Source organism: Chanodichthys erythropterus, chromosome 4, assembly GCF_024489055.1.
Source record: "Chanodichthys erythropterus isolate Z2021 chromosome 4, ASM2448905v1, whole genome shotgun sequence".
NCBI classification, from domain to species: Eukaryota; Metazoa; Chordata; class Actinopteri; order Cypriniformes; family Xenocyprididae; genus Chanodichthys; species Chanodichthys erythropterus.
In genome coordinates this window covers 6,468,132-6,490,622 of record NC_090224.1, presented here as the reverse complement: position 1 = coordinate 6,490,622, position 22,491 = coordinate 6,468,132, and the positions used below count along the sequence as shown (strand labels likewise).

Sequence of the window (22,491 nt, the reverse complement as noted above, 5' to 3'; positions counted from 1 at the left end):
TGTTCATTCCTTCCTCTTCGTCTTTTATATTGTGCTGTGTTCCCCATTACACTTGATCTACGGCTAGATCCCTTCCCCATTACACGTAGATCTACTTTTACTTTAGTGCTGAAAACTAGCCAACAGAATAGCAAAGCTGCTTAGGCTGTTTTTTCAGCAGCTATTTAGGCCTATGGAAAAAAATATTTATAATTTATTTTACTTATTAATATTTGTTATCGTATTGTTATTATTATTACGACGAGAGAAGGTAAAAAGTTGTTTGTTTAATTCCTCCTGAACATCGAGTCCTTTAGTGGGCGCTGTGATACATGTCCACACGGTCCACACTGAGCCTACAGTATTTGTCTCCTCTTTGTTCTGTGGTGCACACGTCACTGGCGCTTTCGTCTGTGATTGGCTGCTGAGTGCAGGTTTCTGATGTGTCGCTCAAGCCGCTGGAGTTTCGGATGTGTGTGCATCCGTACATAATAACCGATCGCACAAAGTGGATCCAAACCCCATAGATTCCGTCCGAACCGAAAAAAGCTCCAGAAAATGGCTCAGTGCACAGCAGCGTCGGCCAGTGGTGATGTGAACGGAGGCAGCAAGACAAAGAGGAAAGTGGCCATCATCACAGGCATAACCGGTCAGGTAACGTGAAGTATCGTCTCTATTACATATGTGACGCGATGGTATATACAGATAGTTCACCCAAAAATGAAAATCTGTCATATTTACTCACCATTATGCTGTTACAAACGTGTATGACTCTCATTGTTTGTGGAAAACAAAATGAGAATGACAGGCAAAATGACATCTTCAGTCACCAGAGAATAGAATAGTGAGCGACGCTTTCAGTCTCTAGCATCCTTTCTAACATTGGGGCGAGTAAACAATGATAGACTTTTATGAGACAGTTTTATCGTAAACATATTTAAACATACTGACTGCAAGGCTAGATCCCCTTACTTTACTTTGCGTTTTTCGGTAACCATGGTAACCATAGTTTTCGCTAAAATATCATAATTGCTATATGTTTGTCTTTGTAAAACTATAATACTTTAATATGGGCTAACCCCTAGGCTGTAGCTTCCTGGATATTTCTGTCATTTGTATTATTATTATTAATAATATTTTAGTGCTGTCAAATCGATTAATCGCGATTTTATATATATATATATATATATATATATATATATATCTATATGTCTGTGTGTAAGTGTGTAGATTATATGTACATAATACACAGACACATATATAATATATGTAAGGAATAATTGACAACGGGCCATTGAATTATTAAAAAAATAATGCTCACCCAAGGTGATAATGCCATTACACCTCGGGTGTGCATTATTTTTCAATAATTCAATGGCCCGGAGTCAATTATTCCGTTTATACTACTTACCACACCTCAAAACATTGTTTAGATGATGTATTTCAGGACATTTGTCAGATTTTTGCATCTCATTCCACGTCTCCGTTGCTAATTCCAAAATTTAATTTTAGAGCTAGTACTTAGTAAGAGAGTGAAAAAAGAGATTAAGCATATGAAATATAGCTGCAAGCAATTGTCGGGTTCAAGCGCTTTAAGGCCTTTAAGCACATTTGAAAAAGGTATTATGTTTTAATTAGCAAGCCTGTAATCATCTCGATTATATATGGAATAGACCATTTACAGCCAATATAGGCAATTTACAATAGGACATATGTGGTTTATAAAGTTTTTTTTTAACAGTTATTGAGGTTGAGCCAAAAACCTATGACTAGTTAAAATAATCTCCAATATTTAACGAACGATTTGATGGACAGCGGCAGTCCTTGAGGCAAAGATATACAATCCTTTACCTACATGAAAATCGCCCATTGGACGATTTCTTTCCAATTTCTCACAGGCCTGTAGGGCCATAAGTCAAACAGGCCCAGCGAGTTTCATCCCGATCGGCCTCCGTTAACCTTGTCTAATAGGTGCTCAAACTTAATTGGCTGATGGCAGCCATGTTTTTTGAGATACACCAGGGTCCTCAGACAGTCATGGCACCTTGGACAAAGGCACTGCATGCCAATTTTCTAGTCAGTTGGACTAAGGGTTAAGTAGTTATAGCCATTTTCACGTTTTTCTTGTTATAGTGCCACCAAGTGGCCAGTTGCCACGTTTTTTTTCCCACGTGACCAAAGATTGTTTAATATAGTTATTTGCTTGGTTAGTGTTGTTGTGGGTTTTGGTTCTTTTGCAGTTGTAGGCTGTAAGGACCTTTTGAAATAACTGAAATCATATGGCGAAGTGATATGGAACTGTAATGCGGTCAAGACCTGTCTGGAACTAATTTAGCTGTGCGTTTCCCTGAAAATAATTGCACACCTTAGAACCGAACAATCATCAATCAATCAGATTTAAGCATTCAATAACCCTGTAGTATAAATATTAACAATATATATATTGTACACACACACGTAAACACAAACTTTTATGTTAGATGCAATTAATCGCAATTAATTATTTGTTGTTGTTGTGTAGATTATATGTACATAATACACAGACACATATATAATATATGTAAGGAATAATTGACTCTGGGCCATTGAATTATTAGAAAAATAATGCACACCCAAGGTGATAATGCCGTTACACCTCGGGTGTGCATTATTTTTCAATAATTCAATGGCCCAGAGTCAATTATTCCGCTTATACTACTTACCACACCTCAAAACATTGTTTAGATGATGTATTTCAGGACATTTGTCTAAAAATGCACTTGTATATATATTGTACACACACACTTGTATATATATTGTACACACACGTAAACACAAACTTTTATGTTAGATGCAATTAATCGCAATTAATTGTTTTTTTTTGTTGTTGTTGTTGTTTGTTTCTGAAAGAAGCATTCAATAACCCTGTAGTATAAATAGTAATAATATATATATTGTACACACACGTAAACACAAACTTTTATGTTAGATGCGATTAATCGCAATTAATTGTTTTTGTTGTTGTTGTTGTTGTTTGTTTCTGAAGGAAGCATTCAATAACCCTGCAGTATAAATATTAATAATATATATATTGTACACACACACGTAAACACAAACTTTTATGTTAGATGCGATTAATCGCAATTAATTTGTCTTTTTTTGTTGTTGTTGTTGTTGTTTGTTTCTGAAATATATTCTGAAATATATATATTGTACACGCACACGTAAAACACAAACTTTTATGTTAGATGCGATTAATCGCAATTTTTTGTTGTTGTTGTTGTTCGTTTCTGAAAGATGGAGAAGTTTCATGATCACACTTGGTCATTTCCTGACTTATTGCATGAAGACAATAACTGACAACTAAACTTGATCTATACTGCCAGCCTCTTGCACAACATTCTTATTGTGTAACTGATGATTAATATTTGATGTTATATATCATTACTATGGAGATGATCATCACTTTCACTAAAAACTATAACTATTACATGTGTGAGAGCACTGCCCTTTTCACTGTTACCTAAATGTACATGACACTCTCAAACGTTAGAAATATTGTATGTACTATGTGTTCTCTCCCAGTAGTTGTTTCTTTTTGTATTCATTTATTATTACAGTAGGTGCATCCCAATATTTTTTTTTTTTTTTTTTGTAAAAAGTGTGAGTAGTGTGTTCCCACTGAAAATTCCAAATGAAAAAGTGCACTTTAGGGATGTGACGGTGATAATTTTGTCACCGGAGGGGCGGGGCCTCTGCCTCTCTTTTTTTAAATCGCTTATGAATGCCGGTTAATTGCATTAAATATTTTTTAACCTGTTAAACTGAAAAAATTTGCCTCGGTGCAGTGGTGGGCAAGTGATGAAACTGGTGTTGCGACTAAACACCGGTTACACCAGTAACACCGACCAGTCTAGTGCTTTTTAGGTTAATATGGAATGTTGGAAAATAACCTTTATAAAATTCATACACTAGTTAGTAGAGTACATAGTATATAGTACGTCATTTAGGACACAACTGCACATTTGTCTATAAAATGTGCCCTGTTATGTCTGTAATGCTGGCGACGTTTCTATGTTTTGACAATTTGCATACAGTAAGCAACAGTTATAGCTGTTGTGTACAAAAAGGAGAGTCTTATGTGAGGCCTTTCATTCTTGACTGTTGCTTATCTGTCCCCACCCAAGCCCTTTTCATTATGAATCGCAGTGAACTATGTAACAAGAGAACTGTGTAACACATAAAGGTTCATTGAAGATATAAGCAGGTAGCAAGCTTTTGTTATCCAGATTGCTGGTTAAAGAAGTTCAAACTGGTTAGAATAGGAAGTAATTTTGGATGAAAACAGTATATTTTTAAATATTTGGGATATTTAGAAGTATATTTCCTGAAGAGAAATGCACATGACACCAAAATGACATAAAAGTTCCAATAAATAAAATGTGTACTGTTTGGTTAGTACATGGTTCCTAATTATTTCCATTGTTTCACAATTTCTAGTATGTGTACTGGCTTTACATTTTTATATCAGTGTTGTAATTAGCAATTAATTTAATTTTACCTGTGAAGCAGATTTGTTATGTGACAGCATTAAAGTCTCTTATGGGTTAAGAACTTTTTGTTGATACAATAGGGTACTATTGTAAGAAGTTGCAGTGGCTGGGACAGACTTTAAGCATCACCTCCTCTTAAAAAGATACAATCTAATCCTGTTTACAAGAAATAAGCTGCTCCCAAGCAGGTTTGGGTTTACGGACCTGTTGCCATGACGGCAACTCCGGGATGAGCTTCTAAAAACCTAACAATCCTGGCTCATGTGAATATTTGGTCTCACATTAAACTCAAACTAACTGGGAGACATTTTTTAACTACTTGTTGTGTATGTGTGTATATGTATGTATATGTATATATATATATATATATATATATATATATATATATATATATATATATAAAATGCCTTTGACTTTGTTACACTTTTTTTTTATATAAAAATACATTCATTTATATCACATATTGAGATGCTGCCCACAGAACACTGACATGGTTTATTTGTGTAACATTAAATTACATCTGCTTGGCATACATTAATGTTAATTGTAATTTAGCTGTTGATTAACAGGAAAAACCAGCTTTTAACGTTCAGAGTTTGCTTGTGTGCATGTGATCTGAAAAATATCGCATAGCTTGAATGTTTGCAGTAAGTAGTGTTTAACGTTTAGTGTTTAATATTAGCAATAAAGTAGAAAGTTCCGGGTTCGTCTAACCATAATAAAAGCTTCAACTTGGGCAGAGCGCAGCAAGCATAATTTGATGAAAACCAAGTCAGAATGCAGTTTGCTTGATGAACAGCAGAGGGCTGTCGAATGACAAAAATGGTTCAGACTAAAGCGTATTTGCATGTTCTGTGCTTGCTGGTGCATTCTGTCCGATGCTGTGAAAATATTGATTAATATTATTGTTTAGTTCACACATATTTCTGATTCTGTTTTCTGAACAAATTTCATACTACATTATAAAGCTGTCCCAGTTAGTATATATTGTTTTTTTTATTATTATTATTCATTTAGCATAACATGTTTGAATGTTTTTGCCAGTTTACACGTTGTATAGGCTAGTCTAGAAAACGGACCAATCAGCTAAAAGCTCGATGACTTGAGCAACGGTAGAGCATCAAATATTATTTTATAATAGTATGTGCCTATGTAGATGATGATGATAGATAGTTGATGATATATATGTATATATACACACACATATAATGCACAAAAAAAAAAATATTTTAGACAGATGGAAATAATAAATTGACTCGAGCGCGTCAACGTGACGGAGTGGATAAGTTGAGACAACTTGCAGTTATTATCTTCATGGGAACGGCATACATTTTCAATAATGATTTAGTGTAGGTCTGTCACCAGACAAATCTACTCGACGCAATTCCTGACGCATATGTAAAGCGCATTTGTCATAACCGAAATGAATAGTGAAACTTAATTCTGTGTCTTTTTGATGTGCGCACTTAATTATGGTAAAATTGTTGCGCCCACTTGTGGTTCATAAGGGAACACGGAGCCATTTGTTTGGAATTGTGCTTTGATGCGGTAAAGAGAGAGAATCTTTACTGTGGTCACGGTCAAATGTACGGGACCTATTTTCACACAGGCAAATCAACACGCGTTACGTAAACAATCAGAGTTGTTACGTCACAGACAGAGAGACTGACACAAGGATTGGTTTGTTTGGGCAAGTTAAGTGGGCTTATTTGATTAGCTTTCATTCTTTCCTTTGCCATTCTGGTTTTCTCAGCATAAATGCATCCACAGTTTGCCATTAACAATTAGCCGGTGTCTCATGCAGAGGTCTATAGATTTATCTTTATGTTGTGCGTAAGGGTGATTGCAGTGGAAAGTTTTTCCAAATTAGCCAGTATTTCTTCGCACACGTGGTTTGAATCAAAACAAGAGATGATCAAGCATTAAAAAGTAATTTAAGTTTATAATTCAAAGTTATTGACTGAGATGGTGGGTTACAAGGTAGGCCAGTGTTTGCGTACGCACAGACTGGTTGGAATGTCGTGTCCGTCTAGGTTTCCTGTCTATGAACGTAATCTGCGGGAAACAGGCAATGTTTCCCAACAGTCTCAGTGTGACGATAAGCTGCTTTTTATCAGGGTTATGAGTCTGTGCTGCAGTTGGCACTGCTTGTGTCACACACACATATGCACAGAGAGCCTCAGGTGGTCGGACACTGAACGTTATGTATGTAAATGTCCAGCGAACGGTGTGAAAAGGAAACGGAAATGTATCTTTAAGCACATCTTTTCCTCTGTGGACACATATACTTATATACAGGGACACACATGGCTGTTGGAGCTTCTCATTTTTTCCCAAAGGTCTTTGGGACTCTGCCTATATCACCCCAGCAGGAAGTAGGGGGCGGAATGCCATGGCCGGGGCGGAATGTTCCGAAGTTCTAGAATGTGCGGTCGGGAAGTATGAGAGGGGGAAAAAGGGAGAACGAGAAGGAGACGAGAATAAGAATGAAAGAGACTCGGCAGGCCTCAAAAGTTGTTTGTTTTAGGTTAAAACGTGTCTTTAGGGTATGGCTGTGCTTTTTGACAGTCAGGTGGATTCAGCGGCTTAAACTGAGCTGTCAGACTTGTACTGACTGACATGATGGCCTTGTTTGCTTGATTAATAATACACTTTTGTCTGTGTGTGTGATGCTCCCAGATGATTCAGTAAACTTGTATTACACCGGCTTATGGTGTGTGTGTGATGTAGCTCGTAGGCACTCCTTACTTATTTGTTAGCCGTCTTGCCAACTGTTTTTCTTGCATTCTTTGCAGACTATGTTTGGAGCCCGATTTGGTGAGGAGTTCTTTGCCGTTAAAAGGATAGTTCACCCAATAATGACAGTTCTGTAGTCATTTACTCACCCCCATGTTAAACCTGTATAACCTTTCTTTCTTCTGTGGAACACAAAAGAACATATTTTGAGGAATAAAATGGGGTCCAGTGGGGCAAGAACAGTTATGTTTCACAGAAGATGGAAAGTCATACAGCTTTGGAACGACATATGGGTGAGTCTCGACATGAGCTTATACGTGTGCGAAAATGCATATTTGTATAATGTAGGCGTGTATTCGCTGTGGTCTGGCTTAAGAAATTCAGAAAGAAATGGTCATTGTGTTGCAAACTCTCTTGGGTAATGCTTGCCGTAAATGTGTGTGTGTGTGTGTGTTTTTCTCAAAACCCAAAATAATTCTCCCTCTATGTGGTTTCAGGATGGATCCTACCTGGCTGAGTTTCTGCTGGCTAAAGGTTATGAGGTGGGTAAGCCAATGTAACCCTGAAAGACATCCTACAAACTCATCAGAAATCATTCCCACATTCATCTGATGCAAATCTGTCTCACTGTCTATTAACAATCAAAAATAAAAGTCATATTTTTTAAAAGGTTTTCTTTTATTTAAGAAAAATAACAAGAAGTTCTTGTTTTTTATGAAAACTTTGATACTTCTTAATAGAAATCTCAAAAGAACAGCATTTATTTGAAATTACTAATATCACTTTTGATGTTTTTTTTTTTTGTTGAATAAAAGTAATCATTTTTTTATTTTAATGACTTCAAACTTTTGCACAGTAGTGTCTATGCAGTCTGTTTAAAACCATGTACAGATGAGATTAAGACTTGAACTTTTTGGTGTTTTGAACAGGTTCATGGTATCCTCCGCAGGTCCAGTTCTTTTAACACGGGCCGGATCGAACACCTCTATCATAACCCTCAAACGCACACAGAAGGAAGTGAGTTTCACATCCATGCACCTGGCTATAATAAAAATCTTGTTTATTTAGTTTTTAAAACCTGTGTAAAATATCACTAGGTATTGGATCTTCTAAGTGTTGTAAGTTGTTCATTCAGTATTTATAATTTAATTTTTTAGTCTAAGAGTTCGGTAACACTTTTACAATAAGGTTCATTGGTTAAACATTAGTTAATGTATAAACTAACATGAACTAGCCATGAGCAATACATTTGTTTCTGCATTTACTAATCTTCGTTATTGTTAGTTAATGAAAATACAGCAGTTCATTGTTTGTTCATGTTAGTTCACAGTGCATTAACTAATGTTAACAAGATTTTAATAATGTATTAGTAAATGTTGAAATTAACATTAACACATATTAATAAACATTGGCACAGCTCCTCCATGATAAAAACCATGCATTTGGAGTGCGGTTAATCACGGGGAGACAAAGAAGTTTTTTATTTTTATTCATATAGGCAATGACACTTGCAAAATGCAGCTAAATATGGTTGTCACTCTTCTTTTAAGTGCTTAATCCCGTTCCGCACAAACAAGAGTGGGAGTGTCAACAGTTTTCTACTCCCCAAAATGATGGCGATTTATGAAAAATGCCAGATAATAATTGTAATAATTGTCTTTTGAAGACAAAATGCAGTACCTGCTTACAGCCACAAAACACCAAAACATTTACGTACAATAAAGATAATTTAGACAGCTCATGCATTTGTCTGCATGGCCATAGTTAGTTTTCTTAAACAAGCTTTCTTTATGGCAAATACCAAAATGCTCATTTAAAGAAAGTATCAAATAACAGCCAATGGTAAAAATGATTTTGGGCCCAAATAATCCATATAAATTCATACAGTAGAAGATGATTTGGGTGGGAATTGAAGTACCAAATGACTGTATGCTGTTCAAATGGTAATAAAGTCACTGACTAGGTAAACAATTGTCATCTAAATAGATCTTTAGTCTGTATCTGGTTTTGAAAGGTAAAAAGAAAGCAGAATTAAAGGGATAGTTCACCCAAAAATGAAAATTTGATGTTTATCTGCTTACCCCCAGTGCATCCAAGATGTAGAGGACTTTTTTCTTCAGTCAAACGCAAATTATATAAATACTGTTCGGTTTCTCGCACAAACCGATCGTTTCGTGTCTTAGGACATTAATGTGTCGTCACGAGCCGCAGGTTTTAATTTTGATTTGTCTAAGCAAGTTTTATTTACTGTTATAGTTGAAGTTCCCATCTACTGCTATTATTTGACTGACAGACGGCAGCGGTTGCAGTTAAAAATCATAATTTGCGTTCGACTGAAGAAAAAAAGTCATCTACATCTTGGATGCACTGGGGGTAAGCAGATAAACATCAAATTTTCATTTTTGGGTGAACTATCCCTTTAAAGGCACAATATGTAATTTTCACCACTAGAGGTCGCTTTTTCAAAACAAAGGCATAGCTTGATGACGTGCCGTGAATGAGCGTGGAATCATGAGAGTTGTCATCTTCACCTCCACACAACCAGCCAATGGAAAGCAATCCGACATGCCTCTGGCAGAAATTGTGTTCATGGATAAGCTAATGTGTTAAAGTTTTATTAAATGTTACTGTGGTATGCAGCAGGGTGGGGCCGAGAGCCTGGGAAATTTTACATTGCTCTTTTTATTATGCTTATATACCACAGTTGGACGCTGCCGTTCCTTTTGTTTTTTTTTTAAAGTTACGAATAAAGGTGCGATTAAAGTAATGTCCGCCTCCTTCTTCCCTTAACATTTTTTTTATTTCATTCTAATGAAATAGCCATGAGTGCTGAATTATTACTCATACAGGTCACTTTATCTGACAAATTAAAATTGTGGGGAAACATAGCGCTGTTTGTTGAAAGTTATATTAACGTTACTCTGTGCGTTCGCTCTGTGGCTGGTATTCGACACTGCACACTGCAGTAAGGTAGATGCAATTCAATAGTATATGATGGATAAAATGCTGTATTACTGTTACTGTGGCTATGTTAGCCACTTGACAAAATAGCATTGTCTCTGAGGCATTTACAATCAAGAAAACAAGAGATTCAAATAATAAGACTAACCGTGTTGAGCTATATAACAGTGATTCGTTTTCTGTTGATAAATGAATCCAAACAGTTGCTCACCTGTCTAATAAAACGCATAATATATTAAAGCTTCTTTGGTGTTTCCATGTTATCTACGGAAATCAGGAGTAACATGGATATGACGTCATTGACAGGCGACACAATGACACTATTTTAACCATTACACTGGTTAAAATAGCTGATTTCTCTGGATTTTAAACATTGTTGGAAACATTTGGGATAATGTAAGGACACAGGTCAACAAAATATATAACATTGTTCTAGTGGTTGTTGGATATTTTAATCCAAAAATCTTAAATATTGTGCCTTTTTAATAGAATGAAATTCAAAGTTGTACACACAAATCCAGAGACAGACTCTGTTTATTTCTCTCCAGTTGGTCCGGTGATGGGCAGCTATATACATTTTATTTTTTTTTCCCCAGGAAAAATACTTTTATGAACATTTTAGACATGGTGCTGATCTCTTTTTATTGGGTCTGGTAGTTTTCGCTAAGGTGACAATCTTTAAACTTGAGCAGATGTGGAGGATAAAACTCTTTTTCTTTCCACTAGGCAGGAAAGCTATATCAGATTGCTTTATGTGAAAATAAAAAGTATTTTATTCTGTCCATCATAGACATGAAGTTGCACTATGGGGACTTGACTGATAGCACATGCTTGGTGAAAATTATCAATGAAGTCAAACCCACAGAAATATACAACCTGGGAGCACAGAGTCACGTCAAGGTAAAACACCCTCATTCTCTCTGTATTTCTCAACCACACAGATCCTCTTTGTCTGTCGACTCTCAAACTCTCCTGAACAGACTCACGCACACATACACACACACTCACACATGCAAACTGTTTCATAATGACTTTGGTTTCTTCTCGGTGTCTGTGAGGTGAACAAATGACCCCATCCAAGTTATACTTTGGAAAGGAAAATGGTCTTAACTAAATACAGAAGACTTTCTTTCACTCTCTGTTCTTTAACCCACACCCCTAATGTCTAGTCATCTGGGATGAGGTCAGGGGGATGTTAGTCAGAGAGTTGGCCATCAGATGGTGTGTGTGAACTTCTGTGTGGGTGCTCCACAGGGTAATTTATGGGAAATAAGCACAACCGGCAGTTAAAGTGAGGGAGAGGAGGGGAGAGAGGAAGATGACTAAATAAGAAGATCAAAAGCAGAATGAGACAAGACAATGCGGAGGGATATGAATGAAACATTAATTTTGACATTGTTTCATTCAGATACTAATGATGCTCTGATGTTCAGTCACAGGAAAAAAAACAGCTAAATGTGTTCAACTGGTATTACAGAGAAATAACAGTGTCATGTTTTTTCTGTAGCTTATTTTGTTTCAACCAGACAAAGAAAATTTCTGAAATATTACAGAGAAATAACAGTGTCATGTTTTTTCTGTAGCTTATTTTGTTTCAACCAGACAAAGAAAATTTCTGAAATGCTATAAAAAAGGATCATACTGACCAGGAATTAAAAGATTTGTTTATCCCAAAACAAATTGATAATATTTAATATTTCATGTGGATTTAATTGGATAACCTATTCTTTGAAAGACATAAAACTTCTTTTGCAAGCATTTATCTTCCATAATGTGGAATGTGGTGTATTTCCAGGTGTAACAGAATATTCTTGGAAATAATGTTAGGACTTCTGTCAGGATTTGATTGGGATGTTACGGACAGGCGATAATATTATAGGTTAACATTATTTTATCCCACTTATACTGCATTTGTTACACTAGCAAAACAAAGCAATTTTGGTAAATAACAAAGTTATTATACACTGCCCCAGCCAAAAAAAAAGTTGCTGTTTGGATTTTAATAGGCAATTACTTAAGAATCTATAAATGGGTCATTATTAAAGTGATTATTATGTTTCTAGCATGGCAATGGTTCTTTTAACCCTTAAAGATGGAGTGTGTAGCTTTTCATTTCTTAAACAACCATGTAGGAAGACGCATCATGGCCATATTCCAGGATCACAATGTCAAGATTCATCAGGGTTGAAATTGTGAAAGAATGGTTCAGAGAGCATGAATAATCATTTTCACACATGAATTGGCACCTCTGAGTCCAAACCTTAACCTCATTGAAAGTCTTTGGGATGTGCTGGAGTAGACTTTACAGAGTGCTCACCTCTTGCATTGTCAATACAAGATCTTGACCAAAAACTGATGCACCTCTCAATGGAAATAACATCACAACACTTATTTCCTTTGAGAGGTGCATCATTTTTTGGTCAAGATCTTATATTGACAATGCAAGAGGTGAGCACTCTCTAAAGTCTCCTCCAGCACATCCCAAGAACTTACACCGAGGTTAAAGGTGCCGTAGAACGTGTTTTCAAAAGATGTAATATAAGTCTAAGGTGTCCCCTGAATGTGTCTGTGAAATTTCAGCTCAAAATAGATTTATTTTTTTTTTATTCATTTTTTTAACTGCCTATTTTGGGGCATCATTAAATATGTGCCGATTCTGGCTGCGGCCCCTTTAAATTCTCGTGCTCCCCACCCCTGGAGCTCTCGACTATAATACAGTGCATTTACAAAGTTCACACAGCTAATATAACCCTCAAAATGGATCTTTACAAAGTGTTCATCTTGCAACATGTCACGTAAGTATGGTATTTATTTGGATGTTTACATTTGATTCTGAATAAGTTTGATAGTGCTCCGTGGCTAAAGCTAACACACACTGTTGGAGAGATTTATTGTGTTTATGAATTATACAGACTGCAAGTGTTTAAAAAATGAAAATAACGACAGTCTTGTCTCCGTGAATACAGTAAGAAATTAACAGTACATTATCAACATGCTAATGAAACATTTAGAAAGACAGTTTACAAATATCACTAAAAATATCATGGATCATGTCAGTTATTATTGCTCCATCTGCCATTTTTCGCTGTTGTTCTTGCTTGCTTACCTAGTCTGATGATTCAGCTGTGTACATCAAAACGTCCTGCCCTTGTCTAATGCTTGAACATGAGCTGGCATATGCAAATATTGGGGGCGTACATATTAATGATCCCGACTTTTACGTAACAGTCAGTGTTATATTGAGATTCGCCTGTTCTTCGGAGATCTTTTAAACAAATGAGATTTATATAAGAAGGAGGAAACAATGGAGTTTGAGACACACTGTATGTCAATTCCATGTACTGAACTCTTGTTATTCAACTATGCCAAGATAAATTCAATTTTCAATTCTAGGGCACCTTTAAGGTCAGTGACAATTCATGTGTGAAAATGATTCTTCATGTTCCCTCCCAACAATTCTTTCACATTTTGAGCCTGATGAATCTTGACATTATCATCTTGGAATATGGCCTTGATACATCTAAATACATGGTTGTTTAAGAAATGAAAAGCTACACACTCAATCTTTTAGTGTTAAAAGAACCGTTGCCAAAGGTAAAACATGATAGAAACATAACAATCACTGTAATAATGATACATCCATAGACTCTTAAATATTTGCCTATTAAAATCCAAACAGCGAATTTTTTTTGGCCGGGCAACATATGCTGATGAGAGATGTTAGTAACTTTTATAGAATAACATGTATGATGAAATCATCCACAGTAAGACCATTACATTTATTAAGAAAGTGAATAGGGTCAATTTTGATTTCATGTTGTCAAGCTCAATCATAAACGAACTACACAGAATGCTTTTTTGCATTACACTGCGCTGCTTTTCCATTACCATTACTATTCTTAGGGATGCACCGATACCATTTTTTTCAGGACTGAGTACAAGTACCTATATATTTTTTTTCTGGTACTTGCGGATACCGATGCCTGTACATTTATTAATTTTATTTATTATATATATATATTTTTTGTTGATGTGGCAGTTTTCCAAGCACAACACAGTGAGACTAATGTATGTACAGTAGGACAGCTTCTTTATTATTACTCCAATGAAAAAAGTAATAATTTTTATGTGCTTTTTCACAAACTTAAATTTATATTAATAAAATTAAATTAATAAATTTCAGTGTCCAATAACCTTCAAAGGGCATAATTAAAGTCATAATAAAAACCAAAACAAAAACAAACATCAAGTCTTTTTAACCTCCCTTTCAAAAAGTGCTATACAAATATTAGGCTACAAAACAAATGTTTAACGTAACACTGTGAACTAATATAACACAACCTAGAGTGACCATATTTGTCATGGTGGAATATGGGACGAGTGGGCAATATGTCCATGATATGAGAAATTTCATTTCACTAATATAATATAATATAATATAATATAATATAATATAATATAATATAATATAATATAATATAATATAATATAATATAATATAATATATATAATGTATATATGTATGTATATATGTATGTATGTATGTGAGATACTCCACTCAATGGACATTTTGACAACTATTTGTGCATTTGACCATTCAGGTGCAAGAGAGCTGTGATCATGTGCAAGAAAAAGAGAGAGAGAGAGTGCGTTCAGTGCGGTCTGTGTCGTTCGGCGTGATTTGCATGCAGTGTGTGGTTTGTCGTCATTAATTTCGAAGTATTTCCACACCCCTGATGCTGACATTGTTTCTGCTGCTGCCGCCGTCTCTGTGCACGGAAAGTTTTGTCAGTTACGTCACGTGAGGTATCGGTCTTTGATATCGGAGGCATTTTTATGTGTATGAGTACAAGTACATGAGCTTGGTATCAATATCAGTGTCTAAATACTTTATATGTAAACATGCACTAGACGGACATTTTTGACTGTTGCACTTTTTTGCAGCGTCTTGCACCTGACACAGCGTTCTAAAAATGTGTGGCTCAAGTTCAATAAGTTCAAGTTTTAAAAAAACACTCCACTTTCCTGTCTTGCAAAACATGTTCTGCGTGAACTGCCCTAAAGCAAAAACCTTTTCCTGCTAAAGCCTTCACATTATTTAACCTTTGTGTTTGATAAATAGTGGCCTCAAAAGTATTTGGATACTTTTGGACACTCAAATCACTTGAAAAATGTCTGAATGTCACTGTATTTGATACAAAATATAATCCCAACCCACAACTGTGAACAAATGATGCCTTTCTTAGAAATAAGGCCGCTTTTTTGAGTCTTTTTTTGGTGGATTCATGAAGTCAGTTCCCCTTAAATTCACACAGGTGTACTAGCAAAGTAACGTTTGTGAAATGTTTTACTTGAAAAGTGCATTTGTGTTGTTTTTTTAAATAAATGCTACTGATATTTTGATATTTTGTTCTATAATTCAAAGACATTCATGCATTTATAAGTATGGCTTAACTGTTCAAATACTTTTTAGAGTCACTGTTTGTCTAAAATGATTTATGAGCCTTAATGGTTGGTTTGTAAGGATGGAAAGATCCAGACAGCACCTGCAGGCTCACACTGAAAACGTACAGTTAAATACAGCAGCTGCCGTAATATGGAACTAAATAATTCAGATGGAAACTCACTGAGAAACATTGGCCAACAGACAGGCATCCATTCTAATAATTGGGAGGTGTTCTGGGTGTCCCATCAGGAGGATCATCTGCTGTGATGACAGATAACAGCAGGATGCTCAATGTCACAATGGAGCTTTAGTACAGCTGTGGCTCTTCAACAAAGAGAATAAAAAGTACTTTAAGCACAGACATAAGACTGAGGGAGAGTAGTTCATATTTAAAGATTGCTGTCATACTGCGACAACCGCAATCAGGATTGCTATGTGGAAAAATAAACAAGCTTGATTTAATTATACCATCAGTTTAGGCTTGTTAACTTATAAATGTGTGTGTTAGCTGGGAATGTTCATTAAAGATAGGCGTTTCAATCAGTGCCCGCTGTAATGAAGTGGTAGATCATTGCTACTCTCTGATTGTAGTTTACATTTTTTACTCACCGCACTTTGTTTGGATATGGCAAAAAGAGTGGCAGAGAAAACACATACACACACTTGCTCGGTTTCCAGTTATTACACACAGGGGTCAGCAAAGTGCTATTTTATTTGAGAGTACCGCTTGGCGGTTTTTGTAGGTTATTCGTTTATTCTTACAGGAATGTTTCAGGATGAAAGTGATGTGTCTTTTTATTCCTTCCACTCTCTCTCTTTGTCTGTGAGCATTTATAGCTCTGTTTGAGTTAGTCAAATAAATCTAAAGGATATATGACAGAAAGACAACAAGCGTAAAGACTGTAATGAGCTGTGATTGAAGTAAAATGGTCATGGGGTATTCAGGTCTAATGTTGCACAGCAAAATGTTTGCTCTCTGTTAGTATGACTGATTAAGGTGGACATGATTGTTGATTTTTTTTTTTTTTTTTTTTTTGTAGTAGTAGTTTGACGAACTATTCATTCTTTAGTCCAGTTAATTGATCTTTAATTTGATGTTCTAATAATTTATGTAAAAAAAAAGTGTGTATATATATATATATATATATATATATATATATATAAGTATTTTTTTCATATGCATATATGTATCACTCTAAAAAAATCTTGGTTAAAAACAACCCAAGTTAGGTTGAAAATGGACAAACCCAGCAATTGGGTTGTTTTAACCCAGCAATTGGGTTGTTTTAACCCAGCGGTAGGGTTAAATGTTTGCCCAACCTGCTGGGTAGTTTTATTTAACTCAACTATTGTTTAAAAATTACTGTATTGCTTAAATAAAATTAACCCAAATGTTGGAAATGAACATTTACTAATGTTCAATGAACAATTATTAAACAATAAACATTTATTAAATTGCTTATTAATAAATTTACATTAATAAACTATTAAACTATTAAATTTATATTAATAAAATCTTAAAGCTTATTAATAAACATTCACCTTTTGTATATTATTGTTGTCTCTAATTGCATCTGGGTTTTAATTTCCCAATTATTTTGGGTTCATTTTAAAGCTAGCCATATAGCAATTTTTAAATAATAGTTGGTTTAAATAAAACTACCCAGCAGGTTGGGCAAACATTTAACCCAACCGCTGGGTTTGTCCATTTTCAACCCAACTTGGGTTGTTTTTAACCCAGCATTTTTTAGAGTGACAGTGTACAGTACTACAAACATACAGTGTTTATATAATTGTTAAGTAAAAGTTATTGTGTTATTTTCATTATTAACATTATTATTACTACTATAAATTGTATTTAATTTACTTGCTATATTCAAGGGACAAATATACACTACCATTCAAAAGTGTGGGGTCAGTAAAAAATGTTGTTTATTTTTTATTAATACTTTCATTCACTTTTGATTAAATTGATCAAAAGTGACAACAACAACAAAAAAAACAATAAAAACAATTATAATTCTATTCTATATAATCTATTTTAAATAAATGCTGTTCTTTTAAACTTTCTATTCATCAAAAATATAATTAAGCAGCACAACTGTTTGCAACATTAATATAATACATACTAAATACAGTACTAAATCAGCACATTAAAATGATTTCTGAAGGATCATGTGATACTGAAGACTGGAGTAATGGCTGCTAAAATTTTAGCTTTACCGTCACATGAATAAATTATGTTTTAACATATATTAAAATAGAAATTGTAATAATATTACTTTTGGTTATTGTATTTTTGATCAAATAAATGCAGCCTTGGTAAGCACAAGTGACTTATTTCACAAGCATAAAATATCTTACTGCCTCCAAACTTCTGAACAGTAGTGTACTTCTCTTTAAACGGAGTAGTACTAATGATTCTGTTAAAATTATGTGTATAAAATAACATTGTATTGTTATGTGTCTGAATAATATCCAATAATAATACAAAATCTATCAAATCTAATAATTAATTTATAATATTAAAATGGAAAACCTACAGGGCAACACCTGTTAGACAATACTTAACAGTGTAAAATAACAATAAAATAACACTGAATTATTCAGGTGGGATATACCAGCTTCAGGAGGTCTGTGTGCGCTAACACAATGGAGAGATAAAGGCTTTTATTTACATGTGAATACAAACTGTTCTGACTGTCATGTCAGGATGTTAAAGGAGTGTCGTAAGCCATAATGTCGACTCAACGACAGCGTGCAGCCGTGGCTTTACTACAAAAAGAGCATAGTGTGCTTTACATTTTGATGTTTGTACAAGTTTAAACCTTGCGGTTATTATCAAATAACCACAAATGGAGCTGCCTTGTGGGATAGCACACTACAATTAGTCACGTTCGACCACATCAAACTTAGATCACACGATACTGAGTTGAAGTGGCACTTTTTCTTTGGCTGAGATTTTGAGGGAAGTAAATCATAAACGAATGTACCCTATTTGATTAGAGGAACTTGATGCTTAATTTAATTCTTTCCGAATCACATTTTTACTTTTTCTTTAATGTTAAAGTTGTTCTGATTTAATTAAGAAACTTAGAACACAAAATAACATCTGTGGTATTTGGGCTTGTATTGTTCCGAGTTGAACTCTCCATCAACGGCAAACGTTTTGACTCCGAAAATCTTGTTTTGAATGTGTTTTTGTGTCAGCACAGATATCTCTCTTATAGCACCAGCAGAATCTGTTTGCTCACAGTGTTAGGTAGGGTGTGATTGGCATAAGCTTTGTGTTTGTGTTTGGATTAGTGCAGAGCGGTAGCTTATATACAGGTGTTGGACTGGAACGTTGCAGTTTGTATCATTTTTTTTTTTTTTTTTTGTTCACTTGTAAATGTGTTTGATGTGTAATGTAAATGTTGTCTATGGAAGACTTTAGCATTGCATACATGTTTATAGACAGATGTGATGCGGGAAAAGCCGAGGATAATGCTTGAGTGACACGCTGAAAAATAATTCTGATTTGGTGAACTGTAGCTCAGGATTTATTTCCGCTAATGACGGCAGCATTTTTTAAATAAGGTCGCAGTTGTAATGTAGGAGTCTTTGTGTAACACCTAAGTTTCCTTGTTTCCTAATTGGGTATCTAGAGGACGCAAGCGCTCTCGCTTTCACACAGACACACTCAGTTAATTGCTTGTGTAAATCATTCCACTCTTTTCACCTGCAAAGGCTGACGTCATTGCCAACAAACAGGCCTTTATTCAGTGGTGTTACATCATGTTAAAAACATGATTTTGATTTATCTAAATGACAGCACCTATGAAACTAGTGATTAATTATGAGAGATAAAAATCTTTGCACTGCCATTTCTGTCACTCTTTTAAGTGTTGGAATGCACATGCTTTTTATGCACGTTTGTTTGGTAGATATTTTGTATAACATGCTTATTCAGACACTGGGAGCAGTAGAAAAGACACATGATATGTAATTCTTTTTTTCTGTATTTGCTACTTAGTAGACTAATCATTATAATCTAGGGGTGTAACGGTAAACGTATTCGTACCGAACCGTTTCGGTACAGGGCTTTTGGTTCGGTGCACGCGAATGTATTACATTGTAACATTGAGGTCTCCTATTAACAGATCACTGTACGGGCGCCTCATTTCAACCTGGAACGCGAGCGTGGAACACAAGTGAACGCAATCATCTGTTCCTCTTTAATAGCCTACTAGTTACAGAATAAACATGAATGAACATCTGAAGGTATGTTGAAAGATACAGTACAACTTACTGAAACGTATAACATCTCGTGTTATCGCTTATTTAATGTTTCAATGGCGGAAAGTCAATAAAAAAGCTTGTAAACAATTTGTCACATAGCATTTACCTCAGAAAAGCGATTCAGTGTCCACAGCTTGTTAGTTCACCAGAGAAATGAACTCTTTCGCTTAATATATGCACTGCATTAGCCCATATATTCATTATATTTTACTTAACCTGTTAGTGATGTCTTAAAAATGACAGCCACTGTATATAAATTATTATATTTCAACAACAAATTGGAGTAAAACCTAATTTTATAATTAGATTTAGAAGTAAATGCAAAAACTGCCTTATGTGCAGCTTACATGTTTGCATACAATTTGTTATTTGAGTGTTGATTATTATATCTAAAAATAAAAAGCTATTGAATTTAGGCTAATAGTTTGGGCTTACTTGTTAACTTTTAATATTATAGTAGCATAATGTGCAAGGAAGGGCTCCCTGTATAGTTTATAGCATTAGCAAATATATATATATTATATATATATATATATATTATATAAATATATATATATATATATATATATATATATTATATATATATATATATATATATATAATAATTTTTTTTATGCTTATGAAACTTTTAGTTATAATTTAATTTAATACATTTAAAGACAAAAACACAATTTTTTCAGTAAACCACTGTTTAATAATAAAAAAGAAATTTTATGTTTAGTTTTCTCCCCACCTGCTGTACTGAACCATGACTTAAAAATTATATATATATATATATATATATATATATATATATATATATATATATATATATATATATATATATATATTATATTATATTATATTATATTATATTATATTATATTATATTAATAATTGTGCATATTGCGTTGGCCAGTTATAGCATGACGCTTCACATAGTTTGTGAATGGCAACAAACGCAACACAATTGTGTCGAAGCTCTTATTTGGGTATGAATCACTCAATTTTGAAGAGGTGACCCAACAAATGACATCTTTGGCATACATAAAGCACATCAAGCAGTGACACCATTTATCTGGAGATTAAAACAGCATTATACTTGTGAAAAAACAAAAACAGTTTTGATACCTCTAGTCTCACATAAGCTTTGACCGTTTCACATTAGGCAAAAGAAACGAGAGGAAGATCGGTCATATAGTACACAGAAAGTGTAGTCCAAGAAAATGAGTTAAGATGGCTTGACTTATCAACATCGGCTCATTAAAAATTTTGGAAGGAGTCTGATTGACACTTCATGGTACATCTGAAAAATATGCCAGTCTTTGTGAATTCACTGGCACAAGCACTCTACGCTTGATTGAGAGGTGGAAAATAGCCGTTTACAGAATAAAAGCAGGTATTGCAATGAACAATTCATCCTTTGTGCGGTGTAAACGGACACATTCCTGTCTCATGCCCTGCCCTAAAGGAGTTAACATTTGTCAAGAGAAGCATTTATTACATACTTGCGTTGATTATGTATATTATTATTTATTATTATTATTGCCATTACATCAGGTAAAGATGTTGAACAGAAGTAAGGGATGAAAGAATAAAAATAAAGAATGATAGTTTGGATCATAGCATTACCAGAGATGTTGGCTCAAGTGACTGGAAGACTAGGATCAGGAAATATTTAGCTGCAGATTAGTATCATAGTGTGTGATTCCAAAGTAAACTCTAAAAATGATTAATGACATTTAAGATTATGATGAATGTAAAGTAGGATGCAAGAGAAGAGCTTAAATTCAAAAACATAAGCCACCAGTTATCACGTTATACAGAGAACGTTTGCATTTTACATCTTTTATTTCATGCAGATTGGTGGAAAAAATCTCTAAACGCTCCAGAAACCTCTCTAATTAAGATGTGCAAATTATTGCACTCTCTCTGGTGCCACTTGTCTGCATGACCTTTAGATCTGTACTCTGTAAGTTCGAGATATACAAGCAGGGATCAACAATAAGGGCAACAATTTTTTTTTTTTCCTCAGTCAGGCCAGCAGCTTAAATTTGTACTGCCCTGACAATATTTTTACAGGCCTCAAAACAGAAAAAGTTATTCATTTTACTTTTAGAGACATATATTATGTATGTCTGATGAATTGAAAGGGGTAGTTCACCCAAAAATGAAATTCTGTCATCATTTACTCACCCTCATGTTGTTCCAAACCCGTAAGACTTTTGTTCATCTTCAGAACACAAATGAAGATATTTTAATGAAATCTGAGACATTTCTGTCCCTCCACTGATGTACATACGTAGCTACGTAACTACCACTTTGCCGTTTCAAAAAGTTCATAAAGAGACTAATTGAGCAGTTTAGTTCAAATTTTATGAAGCGACACGATTGCTTTATATGATGAACAGATTAAATTCAGGCTTTTATTCACATATAAACACAGATCAGCGAACATAAACAGAAGCTCAACTGTACTTGATTGGCATACGAGAACAAACCTCATTGGTTTCTGGTTAACGCACAAAAATGAACCTCATTAGTTCTCACATGTAAATTTTTAATGTGAATAAAAGC

The 22,491-nt window shown here is 34.6% G+C and overlaps 1 protein-coding gene across 2 annotated transcripts in view; it reads left to right on the top strand.

The window, feature by feature from the left end:
* The first annotated feature begins 397 nt into the window (after positions 1-397).
* Positions 398-22,491, top strand: part of gmds (GDP-mannose 4,6-dehydratase) — an 88,975-nt gene continuing 66,881 nt past the window's right edge. The window contains exons 1-5 of one of the 2 annotated variants that reach the window (XM_067382998.1): positions 6,216-7,328; positions 7,446-7,540; positions 7,745-7,789; positions 8,177-8,264; positions 10,999-11,108. In XM_067382998.1, the coding sequence (XP_067239099.1) occupies positions 7,310-7,328; positions 7,446-7,540; positions 7,745-7,789; positions 8,177-8,264; positions 10,999-11,108 (357 nt within the window). In that variant the 5' untranslated portion in view covers positions 6,216-7,309. Of the gene's footprint in view, positions 634-6,215; positions 7,329-7,445; positions 7,541-7,744; positions 7,790-8,176; positions 8,265-10,998; positions 11,109-22,491 lie in introns of those variants that run through there. The other variant, XM_067382999.1, reaches the window with a different exon arrangement.